Raw genomic sequence first — 25,403 nt, 5'->3', positions numbered from 1 at the left:
AAAGTTCTGAGTTCAGTTAGCCCTGTGACTGCATGATGACTCCTGCTACTTCCATTCCTGGGGCTGTCCCGGCTGGTCTTTCCCAGCACCCGCCTCTTTGGCTGATCCTTCCATCCCAAGAGTTATCCTATATCCTTCCAATATACTCTTTTTTATTTTTAAATTCTACATAACTAAAGTAAGTTTTTGCTGATTAAAAATCCTGTTTTACCTTGGGTGTCATGGATATTATTGCTTCAGAAAAATTAGTGTTTTAGCATAAAACATGAGTTGTTTTAAAGAAAAAATGTACATAAATAATTGTACAAATTATATGCAGACATAGCAAAATTGTGAGGATTGGCACATGGCTAATGATTGGGAAATATCATTACAAATATTGACATTAGCAATGAGTTTCCTGGGTACATTTAGAAATTAAAATAGGAGTATTTTGAAAAGCCATTAGAAAGAGCATCTAGCATCATATTATTGGGATGATCCTATTGATAAGAAAAGAATATGGACTTGGAACAAATACTACATTAATTTATTATTAATGGTCTTAAAGGTCTAGAATAGATACATTTTGAAAAGGAATTTGTATTATTTCCTTGGTCAAGATCAGGCCTTTTTTTTTAAAATTTAAAATACTTATTGCTTATATCAGAGAATCCTGTTTTTCTTTTTCTATGTGAAGTATTTTATAGATTTTTGACATCATTTTCCCTAATGAGTAAAACACTAAAAGTATAAGTCTCCGTAAACCAAATCAAGAATCAGTGCTGCAGATGTGTGTGTGTCTGTGTGCGTGCGCGCGTGCGTGCACGCGTGTAAACCAGAACTGGGCATCTGAGACTCCACGTTTCTTGTTAGGACTGTTGGTGATTTCAGTCCCGCTTCTTCTGGACACATTGCTATCAATCCATGAGGTCCTTTTTGTCCCAACTCCAAGGAGCAAGTTGTGACTCCTTTATTGTCCCTCTCACCTTGAGGTTCTCTGAGTTCCGGTGTGGGATCGAAACACCTGGAGACTGACGACTTCTATCCCACCAATTTTATCTATTTATCTTACGCTTTTATTTCAAAAATATAATTTTAAAATTTTAGGATGAAGGTTGGTCTAAGTAAAGATTTTGACACCTGAAAATCTTTTCAGTGATTATATTTTCCCAGTAATCACTCTCAGGGAAATAGTGATAAGCATTGCAGGTTGCTTATAATTCCCCAAATAATCTATTCAAGAGAAAGAAAGGTCAAGTAGTGGAGCTTTCACTTGGAAATGACATAACACCAAACAATTGACTATGTTTCCAATATGACCTTTATTGAGCAAGTACTGCTGTGACGTTTAACATCAATCAACGAAAGCTTGCAAACTGCATGTCAACGAGGTTCTCCCATGAACAAAAGTCCATTTTAAATGCACCAGTGAGGTAAACATAATTATTCACATATAGCTTTCTTAAGGCTAAGAGAGTTCTCTGTTTCATTTACTATTTTTGGCTCAGTTGGTTCTTTGCATAATACATCTCAAGACATCCCTCCGAGTGCCCCCCTTCCAACAGCTTAGGGAATTGGCTAATTCCCCAGGTACATACAATATCATGCATTTGAATCCCCCAAAGCCTGAGGAGGGAGCACCCCGAGTTTGCATGCAGTTCCCTCATATTGCACAAAGTAAAATACAATGTCTGGAGCCCCCATGGGAGAACCCGTTCTGTTTTGAAGCTGTCAATCACATGCATTTTGAAATTGTCATATGGCTTAACCTTTTGCAGTAGACTCAAATATTAGTCACTCTGGGTGACTTCCTTGACTATGGCGTGTGAAGTGACCTTCTCTACCTTTTTAGTAGACACTAGTTTCTCCTCAAAGGTCTCTTCATGCTCTTCGACCTTTTGAGTGACGGTTACAGATTTAGTGATGTATTTGGTAGCACCATCTCCCCCCTCACTGGTGATTTTTTCTATCTTTTTGGTCACCACCACTTTTTCCTCACTTCTCTCACCCGCCTTCTTTTCATCCTCTGGGCTCAAGTCTAGCCCATTGGTGACGACCCCTTTCTCCTCTTCTCCCCCACTGCCTTTCTCCTTAGTTTCCTGCTCCTCCTCCTTGCCTTCCACCTCCCCATTTACAGCCATGTCTTCCTTCTTGGATTCCTTTAAAGCTTGATCACTGCCTTCCTTCTCACCCCCTCCCTCTTCTGCTTTCTCCTTCTCCTTCTCCTTCTCCTTCTCCTTCTCCTTCTCCTGCTGCTGTGGCTTCTCCGCTTTGGCCTCTTTCTCCAAGCTCACCTTTACTGATTTGGTGACCACTTCCTCCATGACCTCCTCCTTGACGGGGGATTCAGCCTTCTTCTTCTCTGGCACGTCTTTTGGCTTCTCCTCCTTTTTCTCTACCTTCTCTTCCTTGGGAGCTTCCTTTGCTTCTTCTTTCTTTTCTTCCACTACCTTCTCTTCTTCCTCTTTCTGTTCACCTTTCCCAGCTCCAGCTTCTGCTTTTGGTTTCACCTCTTCCACCGGCGATTTTGGCACCGGGGACTTGGCTTTCTCTGGCTTCTCCACCTTGGCTTCTGCCGCCAGCTCCTCCTTGGGAGCCACTTCACTTTTTTCCTCGGTTTTCTTTTCATCCTTAGCTTCGGCTTCCTCTCCTTCACCTTCAGCCTCTGTTTCTCCTTCTTCTTCCTGCTCACCTTCCTCTTTTCCACTGGAAACTTCCTTCTCGGATCCCCCTTCTTCGGCTTGGTCTGATTTAGCACCCTCCTCCTCCTCCTCTTCTTCCTCTTGGCCTTCTTCCTCAGCCTTTTCTCCTTCTTCTTCTCCTTTAAGTTCGGGTGCAGCAGCTTTCACTGGAGACTTTTTGGCAGCTACAACTTCTTCAGCTTCTGGTTCCTCTTCCTTTTCTCCTGCCTCCTCTCCCTTCTCCTCTGCTGTCACAGAAACTGCCAATTCCTCTGCAATGGCTGTCAGGGCAACTTCCATTTCTGATTTCTCATCTTCCACTTTGGTTTCCTCTATGATCTCCTCGACAAATTTGTGCTGGACCTTTAGCTTGGGAACCTCTACCTTGGTTTTTTGAATCTTACTGGATATTGTGACAGAGGGCTGTCGCTGCATATATAGCGGCCCAGTGATGCTTCCTGAAAATGTGCTAAATCTGGTCTCTTCACCCTCCAGAAGTTTCCTAAGGAGAGAATCAAAAAAGACAACTAAAATTTCATTGGGCCTTCTGAGCTTCAGTACATTATGGATAATGCAGTAGATACCTTTGAATAAATAGAACCACAGAAATAAAAGATTCCATTAAGCCGGTGTAATACCTATTATCATTTCACTGGTATATTGTGTCATATTCAGTGACACAGACAGATTCTCATGGACCACTAGCCAATAACCTGCAGTAACTCACCATGCCCAATAGTCCACCAACCACACCCAGCCACCAAATCTCAGCTCTGAGGCAGTTTATATGGTGCAACATGAATATGCTGAAAAGCTCCCTAAGTGGCTAAAAAAAACCTGAGTAACCTTCTTGAGCATTTGGACTTTCAGAATGTATACTAAATTTCTTTTAGCAAATATAATGTTCAAAAAATTTACAAAACTATTTAGCATATATCAGAATTTAGGCTATATATATATATCATAGCGAGGTGCTAATATGAGTGTATCAAGTTATAAATTGGTCTGCAATTTTGACCATAAAATGCTTATTTAATATAATTATTCAGGTTTCCTGAAAAGAGAGACAGGAATTTATTTATTCCTGTGTGCAATTTATTCTTGTAATATTATAATGACCTTATTGGTAGTAGAAAAACTGTTTAGTCAAGGATTTTCTCCTATGAACTCAGTCAACAGCAAGTTGATTTCATTTAGTAGACCTATAATCTCTTCTCTCTCTCTCTCTCTGGCTGTGTATATCTAGATCTATAGACATAAATCTAAATAGATAGAATATATATGTATTAGAATATATATATAATATGTATGAATATATATGTAATAGAATATATATGTATCAATTTGTATCTATTCTAAGCCAGCTGATGGCAATAGTAAGCTCTAAGAGAGAAACAGAGAAATTGAATCTCCTGGTGTTTGTCCTTGACATTATAAAGTTGAAAAGCTGAAACCACTAGATGAAATATTAAAAACTAAAATTCCATTTTTGTTCCAAACGTTGGGAAAAAATTTTTCACTAAAATAAAAAAATTTAAGCATAAGCACTGAAATTAATTGGTGCTCTCCTTCAAAACATTTTATTTCAACTGTTTACTTTGAAAGCTGTATAACTGCAATAACTGCAATTCTTTAGAATAATTTCTTTTTAATTAGGAAAGAAAACCCGGCACTGATTTAAGACTCCTGCAACCTGTCTGCTTTAAGTTAGAGTGGTGAAGGTTCTGCCAGAACAGCCTTTGTAGTGCCAGTTAGCATTTCGGTCATGTCCGCAGTGATCACGGTACCTGTATGCAGCGATCTCGATATCCAGAGCCATCTTGACGTTCAGGAGATCCTGGTATTCTCGCAAGTGACGAGCCATTTCCCACTTGGTGCCCCGAAGCTCATTTTCCAACTGCTGGATGGTGTCCTGAAACAGACACAGCCACAGACTCATCCTTCCAAACAGCAACTTTCGCAAACCACTCGCTACCCTCTCTCCGCTCCCACTCCGACTCCCTCCAGCTCTGCAACCCTCGAGGAGGATACCTAGCCACTTTCCCTCCCTTAAAAAAAAATCTAAGGAATTCTCAAAAAGTCAGGATCAATAAGACACTTTCTAGACACATCATGCGCTGAGACCAGTGGATCTAGAACATGTCTCAACAGGAAACAAATATGCATGGGGAAACCCCACGGCTGACCTAGCTCTTCCCATCTGACCCCTTTGGGCCAAAGACAATTTTGAGTATTCTTTCGATCACGGCCGGAAAACTTGAGAATGCATGTGGTTCTGCACAAGCTATCCTAAAGTTGCTGCTTTATCAACTACCAGAATGTATACCTCCTACTTTAAATGTGCAAGCGCGCAAAACTAGAACTCCCGAGGAAAAGAAGCACGTTTTGAAAAAGGTCAGGGTTCTTAGGAGCTGGGGATGGTGGGTGGGGAGGAGTGTGGAAAGGACGGGGAGTGGCGAGGCAGCTTTGCGCCACGACTTGGGTCGGCGGCTCGCGCGCGCGCGCGAGCGCACACTGACCAGCGGCCGCCGGGGAGCGCGGCGGAGAGCGCGCCGGGGCGCGTGCCTGAGTGTCGGGGGCGCGCGGCGCTGGCGCTGGCGCAGGCTGGCTGCGCAGCCGCGGTTCCTACCTGGTAGCTGCTGAGATCGTGGTTGTGGCGCTCCTCTATGTCGCTGAGCTGCCGCTCCAGGGACTCCTTGGTGCCGCGCACTGACTCGAGCTCGATGCTCTTGGACTGCAGCTGGCGCCGGTACTCGGCGATCTCTTCCTTGGCGGAGCGGATGGCCTCCTTGTTCTGCTCGGCCGCTTCGGTGAGCTTGGCGTAGCGGCACTTAAACCACTCTTCCGCCTGGTGCATATTCTGGTCGGAGTGACACTCGAGCTGGGAGCGGATCTCTTTCAGCGCCGTCGAGATGTCTGTCTTCAGGTAGTCTTTGCGCTCCACTGTGATGTGCGACGCCTGGATCTGGGCCAGCAGGTCGGCCACCTCCTCCTCGTGATTGCTCCGCAGGAAGGCCACCTCATCCTGCAGCGACTGCACCTTCTTGTCCAGCTCCACCTTGACCAGCGACGCCTCCTCGATGTCTTTGCGCAGCGCGCGGATGGCCGCCTCGGTGTCGTCGCGCAGCCGTGCCTCCTCCTCGAAGCGCTCCTTGAGCCGGTGGATGTCTTCCTCCAGGTGGTCCGAGTCCAGCTGCACCTGAGCCTTCTCGTGATTCACCAGCTCGAGTGTGGTGCGCAGCTCGCGGATCTCTTGGTCGTACGCGTCGCCCAGCTGGGCGTGCGAGGCCTGCTTCTGCCGCAGCGCCTGGATCTCCGCCTCGATCTCCTTGTTCTGCTGCTCCAGGTAGTGCACCTTCTCGATGTAGCCCGCGAAGCGGTCGTTCAGCCCCTGCAGCTGCTCCTTCTCGTTGGAGCGGGAGAGCTTGTAGTCGCCGCCCGGCCCGGAGCCGCCGTTGAGCAGGGACGAGGACTGGCTGAAGTCGAGGCTGCTCTCAGCGGAGCTGAGCATGGCCGAACTGTAGGCGAGGCGCGGGCCAAGCGCGCTGCGCTTGTAGGAGGAGGACACGGTGCTGGGTGAGCCGCGGGACCATGACTGAGAGCGGAAGCCGCTGGACGGGGAGCCGCTAACGCGGCTGAAGCTCGAGCGGGTTTCGGTTACCCGCCGGTAGGCGGACGGGTTGCCCAGCGAGTCCAATGTGTAGCTCATCTTGACGGCCTTGGGGCGTGTGGCTGTCACAGCGTTCTGCTGGCCTCTCCGCAGCCCATTTATAGCCGCGGCGGCTGGACCCGGGCCAGGGCCCCGCCCCGTGGAGGCGGCGGCCGAGGAGGCGGGGATTGCGGGCACCGGGCCGGGAGGAGGGGTGGGGGGGTAAAGACAGCCTACAGTGATTCAGCGCCCGCTCCACGTGGGCCCACGCTGCGTTGGACCCCGGACTTTGCGGCCCTGGCCCCGGCCCCTCCCCCAGCTCTCCTTTGGGTCCCAGACCACTTGTCGCCCCTCAAGCCCCCTCTCTCCATTTCTCTTCACCTTCGGATTGCATTTACGCTCTCGGTGCGAGTATTCACCCAACGCCCTTTCTTTGTTGAGTCACTCTGCCGCTGTTCGGGCAGCTTTTCTCCCGACTCGCTGGCCCCTTTGTCATTTTTCTAGCCCTCTTCACTCTTATCCTCATGGCTTTCTCTTCTTTTGCCCTTTCTCCATTACTTTTTTCTTTACGCATCTTCTGTGCTTAATCACTTCCCCGTCTTTTTGGCATCTCTTCGCCGTCCCTCTTTAAGCTTTCTCTAGTCCCACTCACTCCGCCCTTCTCTCTGAGCCCCTTCCTCCTGGACCTTTTCCTTCCCGTCCTCTCCTTCTCCCCTACTTCTTCCTCCCCTCCCCCTACATTCCTCCCCTCCCCCATCCTCATCTCCCCTTGCCTCCCTCCCCTTCCCCCACTCCTTGTCTTAAAGCAGCCCGAGTTGAGCGCAGAGGAGTTGGGCCTAGAAGAAAAAAACAAAAAGACTTTGAGGAACGGTCAGCCTGAAGCCTTCGGGAAGGGGACAAAGAGGATGGGCCGGGGTAGTTATTTGTATTAAAAGTGGGATATGGCGCTACATTCTGCTTAACGTTTGGGGGACGTCCGCAGCTTCCGCATGGGCAGAAGGTAAGGCGCTTGGCTTGCTATGGCGCCGGCAGCACCAAGGACAGCGCCCAGGCCGGCAAGCCGGGAGATCCAGCTGCCCGGGGGCTCATCACCCAGCAGGGCCTGTCAGGTTGGCGGGGGTTTCCTTCCCCCTCTTCTCTCCGAGTAAATACAATTAAAGCCTGTTTGTAGTGACTCTGTTTGCAGGAGCCAAGCTGAAATCGCACGCTAAGATTTCTCTGCAATGCGGGGTTGGCACAATCTACAGATTGCAGATTTTGAAAACAACTAAAATTCATTCAAGTTAGGTAACAAATAATATACTTGTAGCCTAGTTTGGGTTTTTTTAACATATGATGGATGCAGGAAATCAAGAGACCCAGGGCCTGAAATTTGAAGGTCAAATATTGCTTGGAAAGGGGAATTTGAAATCTGCTGAGATGAAAAGTCCGGGGAAATATAGTTTATGATAAGTTTGAACACAAGCAATTGCTTTGTCATCTTTCTGTTCAGTCCTCCCTGTATGTAACTGCAATGATTGAAAAACATCTGAATTAATTTAAAATTAATTTAAAAGTTGCCAAACCGATTCACCACAACCTTGAACAAAACGAGATATTTTTTCCTCCATTTAAAATATATTTCCCTGTTTAGATTTTAAGGACTGATTTGGAATAGATTTTTCCATATCTTTAAACATGTTTATTTAAGCAAGGAATCTACACAGACTTCCTGCTGTCTGGTGCACTGCTAACTGTTAAAATGTCCCTCTTTTTGCATAGTGCTTTGGGGGCAATTCAGGGTAAAAAACTTCAGAATACTGCATGACAAAGTGAAGAGCAGGAAGCAGGACTAATGACCGAGTTTGCTGGGGCCACAGGCACAGTGAGTGCCTGTGAAATGCTTGCCATGGCTGAGAAGAAACCACTGCTTGTGAAAAGTAGAGACCCCAAACTTACATATTTTCTTTTCACAGCCTGCTTTCTCTAGTCCTTGTGTTATTAAATGACAAGATCATATCAATCAGCAAGTAATCACAAAAGGCCTGGGTTTCTAGAGGTTTTTATTTTTATTTTTTATTTTTATAAGATCTATTGGCCCATTTGTATTTTAAAATAGAAGAGGTTAAGTTAGGGAGTTACTTTTGGTTCATTACTGGGTAACTGCAGCATTGCAGGCTGTGTGGGGGAAGGATGTTCTAGTTTGCTGAGTGAAGGGTTGTCTTTCAGGCAAGGAGAGCCCATGTCTCAAGCTGTTGGGCGAGACAGATGATAGAGTGAGAGGACTGACTTGTGAATATTGTGAAAACAGGATTTTCTGGTTTCAGGTGGATATGTAAAAGAAAAGAGAAAGAAAATTCCCTGCCCTTCTGTGAAGTACTGACAGTCTCCAGGTTGGACACTGCAAGATGCCATCTGATAAGACCAAATGCTAATTGTGAAGTAATTATGCCTTAGTTACTTATTACTTTCTGCTTTTATTAAAAAATAGAGAAACCCTTGGCCATTTCACGTTGCCTATGCATTGAAAGCGCTTTCTGCGATGAGAGCAAACGGTTAACGGGCAGGCTGCTGCTGTTAGTTTTCTTCAGGACTTTGAAAATGAGATGACTCTGCAGAGAGACCTTTACGAGGAAACACATGTCTAACTTCGTAATTAACCTGTTTTGCCTTTTATCTAAACCAGCTCAGAAATTGTTAAGCTTCCAACTGGTTACAGAAGGAGGAAAGCATTGCGTACAAATAAAATAATAGCCAATTACTCAGGCCAAATCTAGTTAGTGCCTCTAGCTTAAAATTCTAACTTCAATGTCACATGAAGTATTGTTCAGTGTGGCTACAGTAGGATAACCTAGAGACTTATAACAGTTGTCTTACTGAGGGAAAAAAGTTCCCTCTGGCTTAAAAATGATTGATCCATTTCCATATTTAACAAAATGCTTTATTTTATATTAGAATTTTCACTTTAATCACTCTTCCTGAAGGTGACTTGAAGGTTATGCCCATCAGTGAGTTTACTATAAAAACTTTTTAAAAAAAGCTGTGACATTCATTTTTCCCTCTTTGTCTCATATTTTTGAAGAACATTTACCACTCTAATGTTTCTGATAGAAAAAAATGTAAGGTTTTGCCTTTTTTACTCTATTGACACGAAGGCTACGGAATCTTCTGAAAACGTTAACAAGAGAGAAAATAAGCATGAGGATTTATCTGAATTTACAACACTGTTGAGTTTGACTATGATACTTTTATAGTTTATTCCAAATAGGGAAGTTACACATATGATTTAGATGTAATATATTTTTAATGACATTATCTCTGGATTGTTGTACCATAAGATCAGTGTGTTTTGAATCACTTTATAGGGAAATACAGAGTATGCTATGTGTTCGTTCAGTAGGTAAAGTACAAACATTAACTTTGTAGTTGAGACAGCTATTGTGAGGTCTTATTTAATGATAATGGGGAAAATATCCTTTGCATAAGGGGTTTATTCATTGGGTCAAAAAATAAGGTTAGAAAAATAAGGAGCTGGGCATTTTCTTTCTTCTTCCCATATTTCCTTACATTTTAAAGAACACTTTTTTGATGTGCAAAAATGCAAAGAGGGTGGGATGTGGGAACCCGACAGCAGGCAAGATGCTCCGGATGGAAGACGCCACTGTCAGGTTCTAGGCTGAATCTGTCTAAGACTAGGTGAACTGTACTTTCTCCCAACATACTGCGATGTCTTAAACTTGATCCTTTTGCCTGGGATCTGATTCTACAACACATGATGAGTGATTATTTATAAATTGTCCTTTGCTAATTATTTAACGGGCTGTTGTTGTAGAAACGTAGGGACTGAGGCCCCTGGAGTGGGAACATAAGGAAAATGAAAACTATAGTACTTATTTCTACTTGAGCCTCGGGATGTCAAACTGTAAAAGCAGCTTTGACTTTTGGTCTTTTTGATTTCAGATGTTGAAACCAAAATAAAAATATCCTCAGGGAAGAGAGGCTGTTTCTTATCAGGAAAATTGGGACGTACATGTGCCTATTGTCTTTAATTAAAACAAGTCCATCTGAACCACAGTGTCCTTTTTCTAACATTAAGCACTGAAATGGTGTTTGTTTCCCTTGCCAAATATTTTTATTCATTGAATATTGCCTTATATTTCTGCCACTGACTGTTTTTATGAAAAGTTAAATGAAGTATTTAAAAAATTAAAAAGCATTTCATATCTTTATATCGTTCCAAATATAAACTTAATCAGTTTTGAAATTCTATATCTGGAATGTTCATGTTTTATGAGGGAAAGATTTAGCTTTCAGCTGTAACATAGCCTGCTGATTTTTTTGCTGTGTAATGCCGTCACCCCACCACGGGTATCAGTTCTGTGAAAGCCAGAGGAGGAGGACTTAGAATTTTTAAAAAGTATTTAAGATAGCCTTGCTAAAAGTGATTCTAAAAATAAAGTTCAGTAGATGCATAATAAAACAGTAGTGCTGGATTCATTTTCAGCATGTTTTTAATTGGACATGTTGGCTTTATCTGTAAAGTGGCAGAACTTGATGATATGCGCTTGAATTTTTAAAACCCTGCATTGCACATAACTTTGCACCAGTGCAGCCATGTAATAATTTATAGCATATTTTATCCCAAGCTTACCAAGGCCTGACTTAGAAAGAGACATAATTCTTTTATTAGAAACTCTTAATTAAAATGAGATTTGTAAAACAAGAGCAGATCAATGATCTATTATCTTTGCACCAAACTTCTGAAGAGAGCTAAACTCAGGAACATAAAACAGAGTCAGAAAGAAGCCCCACCTAATGATTAAGTCTCGTTGTCCCAGGACTGTGTTCTTTCTTCATGATCTCGGTAATTCTCAAAAGCAGTATTCTTTCATAATCCTCAGAAAATGGGCTCATTGTCATAGCTATCTCTTTTCACTTAGATTACCAAGAACATCATATGTTTTAGGATATTTTTACTCACTTTTTTTCGTTAAAGTTTGACATATAGTGTAGAAATTTATAAAATGCAGAGAAACAATAATTTAGGTATTTTCTTCTAGCTTTTTCTCTGTAATTTAAATATAGATGGGATGTTTCTGTTTATATGATTCCATACCCTGCTTTGTAAAATAAATGTATCTGAATATGTAATTTGCTATCTTAGAGGAAGGAATGTAGTACTGTACGCCAGGAGACCTGGGTTCCAGCCAAATATTTGACTTTCATTTTCCTCTTTAAAAAAAGATTTTTAAAGGTTCTTTAGACCAAGAATGATAAAATAAAAATAGCAATTAATAATATAATAGTAATGATAAAGGATCAAGAAAGTCTAACTGGGTCTGAGTATTAATTTCTGTTTCTCTGTCTTTCTTTCTGTCTGCTTCTCTCTCTCCTTGTTTATTGAGAGGAGTGTCATTGTAAAGTTGAAGGCGGTGATGTGACAGTCAAGAAGTGGTGACCTGTAATCTGGCATAGTGAGGCCTCAATACTGTATTCCTTTACACTTAAATGGTACCCTGAATCCCAAAGCCATTGTCATCACCATCATCAGATTTTACATGTGAATAATGCTTTACATCAAAGAAGCAAAACAAAACAATACTATCTCATGTTATCTCATCTGGCCTGAGTGATAGGGGTAGACACTAGGGTTGGAACACAAATTATTGATCCCATTTTACAGTTGGTGAAACTGATTAAGAGATTTATCTCAGGCCATACATCCGGTAAGTGGTGGAGCCAGGACCAGAACTCAGATCTTCTAATACTAGTGCTAACGTAAAAAAAAGTTCCTTTAGTAGGGCATCAAACCAGTGTCCATCAGCAAGAAAAAAAGAAATAAAAGTAGGCAGATATCAGTAATATCAATAACAATAACTGGTATTTATTAAGTGCTTACTAGGTGCCAGGCACTGTGCCAAGACTTTACTGGATTATCTCATATAACCATCACAACCACCCTTTGAGGTGACACTGTTATTATCCCTATTTTGTAGAAAAAACAATTGAGCATGCAAGCACAGAAAGGTTAAGTACCACACACAGCTAGGAAATTGTGGAGTTGAGATACGAATCTAGGAATGATGGACTCGGGAGGGAGGATGACCCTCACCCGGTGTAATGCCGCTTCGAAGGCCATGAAGTCCCTCTTAAAAACCTCATTTAAAAGCCAATTGTTTAACTGTTAGATCATGTTAAAAACATCTAGGACATACTCTATGCATTCTTTTGCTGGCTTTTTTCTATTTATATAAAAATAAAATATTTAAATATTTTCTCAGACGAACATTATTTCTTGGTTTGTGACTTTATTAAAGACATTAAAAATGAAAACTTTGAATTACTTGTCTTTGTTATTTTTTTATTCTAAATTAATTTTCTCTGTAATTTGAAGCATATCTAATTCATTCATTCTAGTCCATGATTTGTGGATAATATCCCTGATCATTGACCTATTATTTTATTTGGTATCTATCAGTCATGTTTACATGCACTTTTGGTTTAGTTTTTAGGAGATTTTAATTTGTATTATACATTAATTTATCATCATTCATTTGCTGATATATCTATATATTTATGTACATTTAAATTTAAAAAGTCTTCCAATCATTATGTATTCACATTTTTTTGTAGATGTCAAACTCTTTAAACTAAATCTACTTTGAGAGATCCAATAATAAGCATTTGAATCTTGGCAGAAGAAATAGCTTTGCCTGCAGTCTTCATGAGGGAAGGTTTACAATGAGACCACTGGCAAGGAAGCAGTGTTTAAAATCTATTAAAACGGTAAAGAGACAGCCATAAATAATTTTAAGTGAATCTCTTGATCACCTATTTTATATACTAAAATCAGGGTTATGTGACTGTATTTATATAGGTTGCCTGGAGACAAGTCAGCCTTAATCCATTTTTGTTATTTATGGGATAAAGTGCTCGGACTCACCCTTATTTTCATTTGTATAAATCTTTGGCTTCTGCTTTGTCAGATAGGGTCAAGGAAGAGAATTGTTTCCCATTTTTCCTGAACAAAAGTTGACATTGAAAAGAAATGGGCCGGCCCCGTGGCTTGGTGGTTAAGTGAGCGCGCTCCACTGCTGGCGACCCGGGTTCGGATCCCAGGCTCGCACCGACGCGCTGCTTCTCTGGCCATGCTGAGGCCGCGTCCCACATACAGCAACTAGAAGGATGTGCAGCTGTGACACACAACTATCTACTGGGGCTTTGGGGGAAAAATAAATAAATAAAATCTTTAAAAAAAAAAAAAAAAAAAAAAAAAGAAAAGAAATAACATGTATCCTGTATTAGTCACAATAGCAGTTGGGATTTGGGTTATATAAAATTATTAGGAACTGAAAGCCTAATGATGAAAGTTCTTCTTAAGCCACCGGGACTCATTTAATACAATTTGCTGTGTTTTCTCCTGCCTTCTGTTAGTCTACATGATCCTTTTCTTCTGCCATATTTCAATATACCTTGGAAATTTGATGTCTCCTTGGAAACTCATAAGAGTGACACTTGTGTGCCTTCTTGAACAAGGGGCATGTTCATGTCACGATCAAGCACTAGGTGTTCATTGAAGATTCCACATCACATTAATGAGAGGCTTCTGCTTCTGGGTTGCCAGTCTCATTTGTACTTGCATGACCTGGTCCTTGGAAACCTCCACTTCTCCAAATCCTTTCAATTTTTTCCAGGTACAAATTACTCCTCTCAGTTCCTGAAACTCAGTGTTTGCGGTCTAGTTGGGTACTACCACCTGCTGGACATTTAAATAACATCTCAATAGTCTGGCTAAACTTAAAATTCTAAGTGGCAGATACCAAGTCTTATATGTATTTGTGTGTCACACAGTGTTTTACAGATAGTGAGTGCCCAATCAATATTTGTTGCATGAGTGAGTAAATGAAGCTCTACCTTTTTTCCTATAATTTTCTTTCAACAAACACTAGTCTCTTCAATATCAGGCACTGTGGTGGACACTGGGGAATCACATGAAAGACAGAATCCTAGTTTGGGTGAACACAGTCTAATGGAGGATTCAGGCAAGTAAAGACATAGTTACCATGGGGGACTATGGGGCTGCCATCTCTAGCTATCCTTGAGATAAACAAAGTGTGTCATGAGAGCATGGAGGATGAGCAACTCAACCAACTGGTGATAAGGGTGCAAGAGCCTCAGGGAGAGCTTTCTGGAGGAGGTGATGCCTGAGGTGAGTTGTGAGGTATAAGTAGGAAGTGCCTAGGTGAAGAAGGGGGAAAAGCAAGCAAAGGCATCAAGGTGAGGGCAAGCAGGGTGTGCTCAAAGAACTACGAGTGACTAGGGTAAGGGGGGCACGTAGCCTGACTGAGAGGAGAGTATGTAGCCTGACTGAGAGAGAGTATGTAGCCCAGGATGGAAAGATGGAGTCATGGAGCACAGGCTGGAGAAAGCGAGACACACAGTCCAGGCTGGAGCGAGGGAAACACGTAGCCTGGGATAGAAAAAGGGCATATCCAAGATTGACAAGATAGGGGACACGTGGCCCAGGCTGGAGGCGGAAGCAGGGAAGGGACTGTGAAAGGTTTCCTATGTCATGACAGGGCCTTTGCATCTATTTTATAGCTGATTAGGGGCAGTGAATGAAGCATTTAAGGAAAATTTGAGAAAAATCATGTTGACAGAAGGGAGCAGAATAGTTTGGAGGTTGAGAGGGACTGGAAGGAGGGAAATTAGTTTGGAGGCTCTTGCAATAATCCAGATGAAATTAAAGGAAGGTGTAGATTCAGAAAGGTGAGTGAGGAAAGGCAGGGACTGTGATAGAAAGGACGGGATTTGGAGGAACAGGTGGATGGTGATGTAATCCCCTGTATTTGTTCCCAAAGACCACCACGACAAATTGCCACAAACTTGGTGGCTGAAAAAACACAAATTTATTATCTTACAGTTCTGAAGGTCAAAAGTCTAAAATCAGTCCCATTGGGCTAAAATTAAGAGGTTAACCAGGCTGTGTTTCTTCTGGGACAAATAGGCGAGAATCTATTTCCTGGCCTTTTCCTGCCTATAGAGGCCGTCTGCATTCCTTGGCGCATGGCCCCTTCCTCTATTTTCAAAGCCAGCAGTGGTGCACCTTCTCTGCTCTCTGGCCTCTGCTCCATCTCACATTTCCTTCTCCTCATATTCTGATCCTCCTGAAGTTTTCTTATAAGACCCTTGTGATTACATTGCTCCCTCTCCCCCAACCCCCGACAATCCAAGACAATCTGCCCATTTTAGGATCTGTGTTTGCTAGGGCTGTTAAAACAAAACCCACAGACTGGGTAGCTTAAACAGCAGACATTTATTTTCTCATGGTTCTAGAGGTTAGAAGTCTGAGATCAAGGTGTTGGCAGGTTTGGTTTCTTCTGAGTTGAGTCTCTCTCCTTGGCTTGCAGACGGCCATCTTCTCCCTGTGTCCTCATGTGGTCTTTCCTTTGTGTGTGTGCGTGTCTGTGTCTGATGCCTCTCTTCTGTGTCCTAATCTCTTCTTATAAGGACACCAGTAGTATTGGATTAGGGCCCACCCTAACAACCCCATGTTAATTTACTTATGAATTTAAAGGCCCTATCTCCAAGTACAGTCATATTCTGAGGTACTGGGGGTTAGGGCTTCAACATATGAATTTTGGGGAGACACGATTCAGTCCATAACAGGATCCTTAAGTTAATCACATCTGCAAAGTCTCTTTTGCCATGTAAAGTAACGTAGTCCCAGGTGCGGGGAATAGGATGTGGACATATTTGGTGAGGGGCCAGTCTAACACATCCCCCATAATATAAAGTACGGGAGAAAAAGCACGTTCAGGGGTTAGGGGAAGTTGGACTACACTGTACATGCTGAATCTGAGGTGTTTGTGAGGCAACCAAGTGAAGAATCTTCTAGGTGGTTGAGTTTCCTTGTCTGGTAGAGAAGGATCTGCTCCTCACTCTAGGGCAAATAGCCCACACCAAGCCTCTTTTTCTTCATTTGTAAACAGCAATAATGATGGTACCTGCTTCATAACGTGGTTTTGAGGATTAAATGAAATAGTGTATGTAAAGCGCTTAGTGCCTGTGACAGTTTTCGGTAAATGACAGTCATTGCTACTATTATTCTGACGATGACTAACCTCACCTCCGGAGTGCTTGGGCCAGCGCTGGGCGTGGGGCAGGTGCTGCCTGTGTACTTGGAAAGACAAAGACAAGTACGTCACGTAACCCTCCTGTGAAGAGTGTAAAGACTTGTCAGAGAGACAAGAGTTTGCCCTGGGTAAAAGAGAAGTAAATTGATGTGCTTTAGCTCACCAGGTTTGGCAGCAAAAAAGAATTAGGATGATTATAAACCTACTCAGTCAGAATGTTGCTGGGTGATTGATTTCAGGCAAATAGTTCAATGTCAAGATAACAGAAAAAATTCTTTTCCCCAAATGATTGGGTATGTGAATGTATTCAACAGGACACTCCTCCCTTCCCCCACAACCAAGTGTCTTGCATACAGACATAACGAGAAAGAGAAAGGTGCCTGGTGGGGGTAACATGTGACGAATCATACACGGCAGATTACTCCCACTTTGTTTTCTTCTTGATATCCATTGCGTCTCTCGTTACCAGTTTTAGGAGCTACCCGTTGACTTAATGAACTTTAACGTTGTGAATGTGCATTCTGCCCTGAATACAGATCAGATCTTTTATCTCAGGGTCACCGATAATGTATCTGGCAAAGCACTAATCAGAAGTGCCATCGATTTAGATACAGGAGAGGAAGGCTCTATGGGATGAAGTCGTCTAGCCTGGTACTTACCTACAAAACCTAGAAAGTTTGGATCCCTGAGTTCAAATCCTACCATCCCCAATTCCCAGCTGTGTGAATTTAGACACAGCCACCAATTCCTTCCACTTCTCAGTTTCTTCATCTGTAATACGGGAGGGGTAATATTAGTATCCCCTCATAGAGTGGTCTTAGAGCTCAATAAACGGTAGCTACTATTAGATTAGCGTTTTCTCCATATTTAGGCTTTAACAACTTAGCAAGTATTTATTGAGCTCCTATTGTATGTTGAGCACATTTCCATAAACATCTTACTTAATATTCCCATCAGCTAAGTGAGACTTTTCTCTTTTATAACAAGAGACGGAGCCACAGAGAACCGGGGTACCTGACTGAGGGCTTTTAGGTGGTGAATGGGCTCCGTCTCAAGGCTGGTGCTCTTTTCATCACGATACAGGTGTTGGATATAATCAATGAATTTTTTTCAATAACCCTAAATCCTAGTTCCCTTGCTAGTATAACACTTGGATTCTTATCCATTTTATGTGTTTAGGATTACGCCTTTCAAAATCTTTTATTTATAGGCAGATCCTATCAATAGGTGAGAATCAGAGAAAACTTATAAATACATTTGAGCAAAAATAACGTGGGGGTGAAAACAGTTATTTATCACAGCATGCTTCATATTAAAATATCTGACAGACAGCTTAATATTTTCTTGGCAAACTGCTAAGGCTCCAGAAAAGGATTAGAAAGTCCTCTTTCCCAATGTCATTTGTCTAAAATATTAATTGTCAGAACACTCAAAAGCCTCCTGTGCTTGCCAGAGCTTTTTGTTTTTTAATTTTTATAATCAGAGAAAAATACTGTAATGTGCATATGTAAATGCAAATTGCCTCCTATTTAATTACATTATGGGTGTAAATTACCCCCAATGCCGAACATTTCTGCCCTGGATTCCAGAACTCTGTGCTGCAGTTACATCTTCCAGCGCTCCTTGAAATTTACAGTGGCAACAAACGTGTAACAGCAATAATTATGAAAACCGCTTGCAACGTACAGCTTAATCTAAATCCAGTTTCATGATTCTATATTTGAAATGTAATATTCAACCCTGTCAAACTTTCATCAACACCTAAATCTAAATGATTCTTCTGTTCACAAATTCAAGAATAAGAAGTCACAGAGTTGTCACATGCAAAGACTAGGGCTCTGGGAATCAGTGGCAGGATAGCGTTGACAGAGTCAGGTGACCTTGGACTTACCTTGGCTTTAGTTTGCTCATCTGTCAAATGGGGATAAGATCTGCTCTACCTAAAAGAGACTGCTTTTTCAAAGGCTAAGTGAGATCTTGCATAAGTTAGGTGAAAAGGCTAAGCTGATGTACGAGAGACCTGTTATGAGAGTGACTAAAAGAGCAAAGAAGCTTATTCCTCTTTTCCGTACTGATCCTGGAGGGTAGGTGGCCTGCTCTGCTCCATGTAGTCATTTCGGGGGGTTCTAGGTTCCTTGCAACTTGTTTCTTTGCTGCGTGCTAAGGCAATGTCCTCATCTGCGTGGTCAGAGTTGGGTGTCAGGCAAATCCATGTTCTAACTCACAGGAACAGGAAAAGTGATAGGCTCTTTTCAAGCCCAGGCCTGGAAGAGACACGCATCACTTCTGCTTATGTGCCACTGGCAGGGGCAAAGTCACACAGATCGAGTAGCTGCCAGGGTTCCTGGCAAGCATATTCTCTGGCTAGGCAGCCACAGGCCCATCTACACCTCTATAGAAGAAGGAGAGAATAAATAGCAGTCTCTGCTGTAGACATGACTGTTAATGTGCTTCTAAGGTAAAAGTAAACAAGGTTATTTGAATTTCTTCTATGAGCCAGCTCTGTACACATCTTGTTTTATTATCTGTATAGACCCACAGGTAGATACCGCTATCCCAAATAAGAAAATAGAGCTTCAAAGATGTTTTGCAATTTAGCCAAATTCAAAGGGCTCATAGTGGCAGAGCTGGGACTGGACATACATCTATCTGATGCCAAAGCGAAGCTCTCTCCAGCACATCAGGGTTCCAAAAGTGAGATTTTAATGAATTGGGTGAGCCAGAGGGAACCATGCTTAGAATTCTCACATTACGGCGTTCTGTTCTTCCTGAACGTTTTGTCTGTGACTCAGCTCCTACCCAGATCCTGTCCAGTGGACCACAACTCAGTTTCTCTCTGCTCATGAAGACTGTGCTGTGCCCTCTCTCCTCTCCTCTAAGTTCCCCCAGCACTACAATTGGTCACAGGATTTAGTGATTATCCTGGCTCCTATTGTTTTATCTCGACTGTGTGAATAAATCTGGTTCCTCCAGTGGAACTTCCGGCTCATTAAAGGCAAAGACCCCTCCTTAATCCTGCTTTACCCTTCCCACTCCCTCTCCCACCTCCTGCCAGTGCATAGAACACTAGCAAGTAACAGCAAGTGCTTTATAAATAGACAAATTGAATTAAATGAAATCAGAGAGAGCATCAGGGTTATGATTTCCTAGACTCAGAAGAAACAGGGTCTTGACCTTTGTCTTTTCCTTGCCTTTTGGTTGGCAGTTTGGTTGGGTTTGCTTAAATTTACATTTTGGCTTCCTAATCTTCACTTGGGAACTCCTTCCTACAGCCAAGAGTACAGGTCAAGCAAAGTCAAAACCAAGTCGGCAAGAGCCAGGAATTGTGGCCACTTCAGGTGTCTGGTTTGTCCTAATGATAACTGGCAGTAACAGAACTCCTGGCTCCTCTCCGCGTTTCTGCCCATCTCTCATATTTGTGAAGATGATAGACAGCCACATCACCTTCATAAAGTACATTTTAACTGGGAACAATGGCAGAGATGATTATGCATTTCAGCATTTTATATACATAGTCAATGGCCAACACCAAATAGTGTTTAGTGTTCAGGTGGTAAACTGGAAAGTGAGTGGAGGAAAAAAATAAGATTTTTCCCCCCATTGATCTCCTCTAATCAATATGTAGAAAACATATGGGTCCGAATATGCATTGTCTCTGAAATCAAAGTGCAGCATTCAATATCTTGGCTTGGATTCCTTCTTGGCTTCTAACTGTTTTGGATCTCAAAGGAAAATCCTCACCTTGAGGTGCTATATACACCGCATGCTGGGCACTACAGCATGCTGGGCACTACAGACCCCCATCAATTTCATGGATTGCCCTTTCGATCTTCGCTTGCTGCTGAGCCTCAGTTAAAGTCACGCATTGTACCTACTTTAAGTGGATTTGCATAGAGAAGGAGAAAGGAGAGGAAAAGCCCTTTGGTGATTGTGGATGACGCTTGTTGGGGATAGTTGCTGGGAGCTAGAACCTCTGTGTTCAGGAGAGGTCTAAAAGAGGAGGCCTTCCAAACTAGTGGCTTTTCCAAGGAATCTGCTCCATTCCTGGGTGGCAAGGACACTTGTGATGGGTCCGAATATGCATTGTCTCTGAAATCAAAGTGCAGCATTCAATATCTTGGCTTGGATTCCTTCTTGGCTTCTAACTCAGTTATTTAAAAAAAACATGCGTGGGTTCTTGTCAGACAGGTAGTAAAAATAGCAACTGTGTCACATGTCATCTTTTAAAATTAAGCATTTATATCACATTTTATATTTCCAAAGTGATTTGGAAGCACTCAGATTCGTTGTCAGTGACAATGCTTTCATGAGCCACATATGTGAAAGTATTCTAACTCGACCTTGAGAGAGTGAGGCAGGGAATAATTAAACAGTATTTTAAAGTGTTGGTGAACAGGGATTGGAATCCATTCCTAGGCTCTACTTTTTTATTAGCCACTGATTTGTAGTGATCCCATCGATGGAACAAAATGGTAGAGTCTGAACTTGCAAAGTTCTTTGAGAGATTAATTGAATCTGAGCATAATTGCAACAAAATGGTCTTAGGTAGGTGGAAATTAGCTTGCTCTAAAAAGCCCTATCAAGAGAAGAGTCCACATTTGAGTTAAAATGAAGGGGGCCAGCCCTGCGGTGTATCAGTTAAGTTTGCACAGTCCACTTGGATGGCGGCCCGGGGTTTGCCGGCTCGGATCCTGGGCGCGGACCTACTCACTGCTCATCAAGCCATGCTGAGGCGGTGTCCCACATAGGAGAGCTACAATTCTACAACTATGACATACAACTATGTACTGGGATTTTGGGGAGAAAAAAGAAAAAGAGGAAGATTGGCAACAGATGCTAGCACAGGGTGAATCTTCCTCAAAAAAAAAAAATGAAGTATTTTCTTAAGTGGATGAATAAAAGGCTACTAAAAATGCAAGAGAATCTCCTGGGGTCATGCTAAATACCTTATTAAAAATCACAGTGTAGAAAAGTCCAGAAATGCTGATGCCTTTCTCCCTGGATTCTAATGAAAGGTCCAGAAACACAGTGAGTTGTTATTTATCCCATTCTTTTCCACCCAGTTTATAGTAATAATTCTCTTATGAGAGAATCACTTCTGTTAGTGTCCTATTCCTTTGGTTCCACTTTGGCAATTGTTCACCATGTTCTGGGATAAGCTGTAGTTCTCACAATTAAAAATGTCCTCAATTCTTCCAGTGCCCTAGACTCTTTCTCTGCCTAGTACTGATTAGGTTGCTGAAATAAAGAAAAATCATCTCCTCAATCCATGGTTATTGGTAATTTGAGCCATATTATTGCTCAAATCATTTCTTGATTTTTATCAGTTTCATCTTTATAAACTGCCTCACAGAGATGTTCATTCATTCATTCATTCATTTATTCCACTAGTCAGTTATCATTCACTGGGGTCCTACAATGATTAAATTGTTGGGCTAGGAGCTGTGAGCCTTTCCCACAGGACTCAGGGTGTAGAACTAGAGATGTGTCCAGCATAGATCTGAAAATTGTCAGATGATAAATGAAGGCTTGCCTCAGAATGTAAAAGTGACTAAATATAGAGCCCTCCTACAGTTCAAAGCAACTGTTATCCCATTTCCACTCACAATGTGCCAGACACCATGGTTTTCCTTGCAAAATTGGAAACAAATAAGACCAGGCCTGTGTTCTGGAGAAACCACGGTGGAGAGAGACACTGGAATAATGGCAGGTGGAGTACTCTGTAGCTGGAAGCAATCATGTAGGAAGGTCAATTGTACTACGTACATTGTGTACACTAGTTTTAATCCTCCAAATGATATTATAAGGTTGGCAGTGTTCTCACTTTATAGATTAGAAAACTGAGGTTCCCAGAAGTTCACTGCAGCCAGTAAACTAAAGAGCTGGAATTGGAATACATGTTCTTTTCAGAATGCACTGTTTTTCATGATGATTCCTCAGGTCACCCCAATCTGGATAGTACTATAGAATTAGTACAGCAGAAATAAAATATAGATGGTGTTTTCCTGCTGCATTCCTATATAGCTGGAACCTCAGCCCCTTTCTAAGTCCTTCTATGTGGATCAAATGATGCTGTCAAATGTGGGAGTGTGTGTGATTGTGGAGGGGTGGGTATGAGGGCGGGCTGGGAAGAAGTGTGTGGGGATTTTACCTGGTTTGTGAATTGCTACCTTCACTTGCTCATTTATCAGAAAACATCCTTTCCTCTCTTGATGAGGTCATTTTTCCTTTCATCTCTACAGTCTCTGTGCTGAGGTAGAAATACCCTACGCCTGCTAGGGTGATCAGGTCAAGTGTAATTTGGCCACAAACCCACATTGCTTTGCATCCTCAGTTTTGTTCTGAAAATCTGGTGGTGCAGTCTTTTGTCTGCTGCTTCTCTTGTCCTAGGATTATGCCATTTGCCTAAAGGTCACTAGGCTAGGAGACCATCTGAAAATTTCCAGAGCCTGATAAGCCTAACAATCATTTGATTTGAGTGAACCTCGAATACTACAAGACTTGTGCACCTCAACTTCCCTTTTTCTAATTGATCTAGGGGTTACAGAGTTGGTGCACCAAAGTAGGAAAAATGTATACCTATCCTTGGATATATCTGGATTTATAGAGGACACAACGTGGCTTACATTCTGGAACCCACTTTAATAGTTCAAAACCTACTTTCGTTGGCTTAAGACTGTGAATTAAAGACACTAAGTTGTAAAAGAGTTTTTTTTTTTTTTTTTTTTTTTTGGTGAGGAAGGCCAGCCCTGAGCTAACATCCGTTGCCAATCCTCCTCTTTTTGCTGAGGAAGATTGGCCCTGGGCTAATATCTGTGCCCATCTTCCTCTACTTTATATGGGACGCCACCACAGCATGGCTTGAGAAGCAAGTGTAGTCTGCTCCTGAGATCTGAAACCGCAAACCCCGGGCAGAAGTGGGGAGCACAAACTTAACTGCTACGCCACCAGGCCAGCCCCCAAAGAGCTTTTACATCTTTATAGATACACAGATGGACACTCAAGGACTTAATCTTGACCTTTGACTGCTTAAGACTCCTCTAGGATGGTCTGCTGACCAGTAACTCTCAAATATCTGAAACCAAATATTTATTGTTGTCACTTTTATTTGTTAACATCATCATCATTTCCCCAATCACCCTTGCTTAAAAACGGAGAGCCATATTTCACGCTTCACTTCCTATGTTTTCTAATACCAAACCTGTGGTCTAGTCCTGTCTTAATATAAGCAATTTCTTCCTGGACCTCACTAAAGACATATTTGTCAGTTAATAAAACCTTTCTCCACATCGAGGCAGACAAGCATATTGCGTATAAGATAGTCCACCCACAGCATCAATGTCAACAAGGACAGAGAATGACTTGCCATGTTCTAGTCTCCTCCTGCAAAAGAGAGCCTGAGTAATTGACTTCTTGACCTTCTTTTACATTTGCTGAGTTTGTTGTTTATTGGGGGAAAAAAAAACCCCACACTCTTCTTGATGTTAGCATGGCTTCTTCTATTTATGTCTCTGATCTCCACAGGACGTTAGCCGCTAGATGTAAAAATGTCGGACAATAAGAAAGCTGTGGTTAGCTTTGTCTTGCTTATTCCCAAATCATAGGTTCTTGGCACTAGGAAAAAAAAATAGATTCAAGGTCATCTGATCTCAGTTTATACAGGAGAAAATGGAAAAACTAAATGACTTATTCAAGGTCACTCACTAGAAAACAATTGATTCCGGCATCCAAATACCTATCGTCTCATTCCTGAGATGGGACTTCGCTTATTTTACACAGCACTTTTGTCTGTCTTCTGAGTTGCAGTGTGGGGAGCACAGAGTGTGGTGCGTGACTGAAGAGGGCCTGCATGTAGGCAGTTGGGAAAAGAAAGAAGGTGTTGAGTGTACAGAACGACATCCATCTCCCATGTGCCTTCATCCACTGCGCACCAGTCTGCTCATTTGTAAAAAAGGGAAAGAGCCAGGTTTGTCAGTTTTCTTTTTGCTATAAATACCAGACACATAGTAGCCCCTCCAGCCGTCAAACATTTATTGGATCAGCTCTGCACCAGGCACTGTGGTAAGAGCTACAGATGTGGGCTTGAGGAAAACTGAGTCTCAGCCCGTGGGAGTTCAAGTCAGACTCCTTAAGGAAAGACAAACCTGAATTTGTAAAAAGGCTGATTTATTGAACAGAATAATGAAGACTGAGAGCTGGAAGTGGTCTTAATAAATATTTAGTCCAACCCTGTAATTTCAGAGTTAAGAAATGGGGCATAGCAAAGTTCTGGCCTCACAAGTTGCTTCGCCTCTTAGTATTTGAGCCCAAACTAGAATTGAGATTTCCTGACTCCCAGCCACTCCTCTTCCACCACACTCTGCTTACTGTAAAGTCAGCTGAGAAAATGGCTGAATAGTTGTTCTCAGAAACCGAGAGTCACGTGAGAAACTTTAAAAAATACCTACATCTGGGTCCTGTAGGCAGAGTGGGCTGTGGGCACAGCCACAGTTTTTATTTTATTTTAAACAATTCACCAGGAAATTCTAATGTGCAGCCTATACGGAGAACAATTGTACTAGGAGCTGGAAAGGATGTAAAGATGAATAAGACATCTCCTGACCTCCAGTGGCTCCATTCTAATCGGAGGAGGGAGATGCCCTTGACACAGACTACCCCTGCACCGTGGCTCTAAGATGTGTCTGAATGTAAAATAGGACCACTTGCATTCTAATCTTGCCAATTTATTCAGTAGCATTGAAATTTTTTATTTTATTGCTGATTATTTTTTGAAATTGAGTTGGATCTTATTTATACGCCTACATTATGTCTCAATTTTAATAGTTGACTTAATTAGCTTTCAAGGATAGAATTTATTCTGTTTTCCAAATGGATTTACTTTCTTCAGTTTAATTACAATATTGGAAATTTGAATGGCTCTGGCTGAATATATTCCTCCAATTAAACAAACAACAAAAGCCAGTATCTCCAAACTAT

At 42.2% G+C, this 25,403-nt stretch overlaps 1 protein-coding gene across 1 annotated transcript; it reads right to left on the bottom strand.

Annotated features, from left to right (window-relative positions):
• Window positions 1-1,285: 1,285 nt before the first annotated feature.
• NEFM (neurofilament medium chain) lies at window positions 1,286-6,423 on the bottom strand. Its single transcript, XM_004433574.3, has 3 exons — window positions 5,293-6,423; window positions 4,451-4,575; window positions 1,286-3,165 (listed from the first exon to the last, which is right to left on the bottom strand). The coding sequence occupies exons 1-3, from the start codon at window positions 6,370-6,372 to the stop codon at window positions 1,773-1,775; spliced, it is 2,598 nt and encodes an 865-aa protein (XP_004433631.2). The 5' UTR covers window positions 6,373-6,423; the 3' UTR covers window positions 1,286-1,772.
• Between the last annotated feature and the right edge of the window lie 18,980 nt (window positions 6,424-25,403).

Source organism: Ceratotherium simum, chromosome 12, assembly GCF_057802395.1.
Source record: "Ceratotherium simum simum isolate JZ-2026a chromosome 12, ASM5780239v1, whole genome shotgun sequence".
Classification (NCBI taxonomy): domain Eukaryota; kingdom Metazoa; phylum Chordata; class Mammalia; order Perissodactyla; family Rhinocerotidae; genus Ceratotherium; species Ceratotherium simum.
Note: the sequence above shows the minus strand (reverse complement) of the source record. Positions and strands in the feature narration are given on the sequence as shown.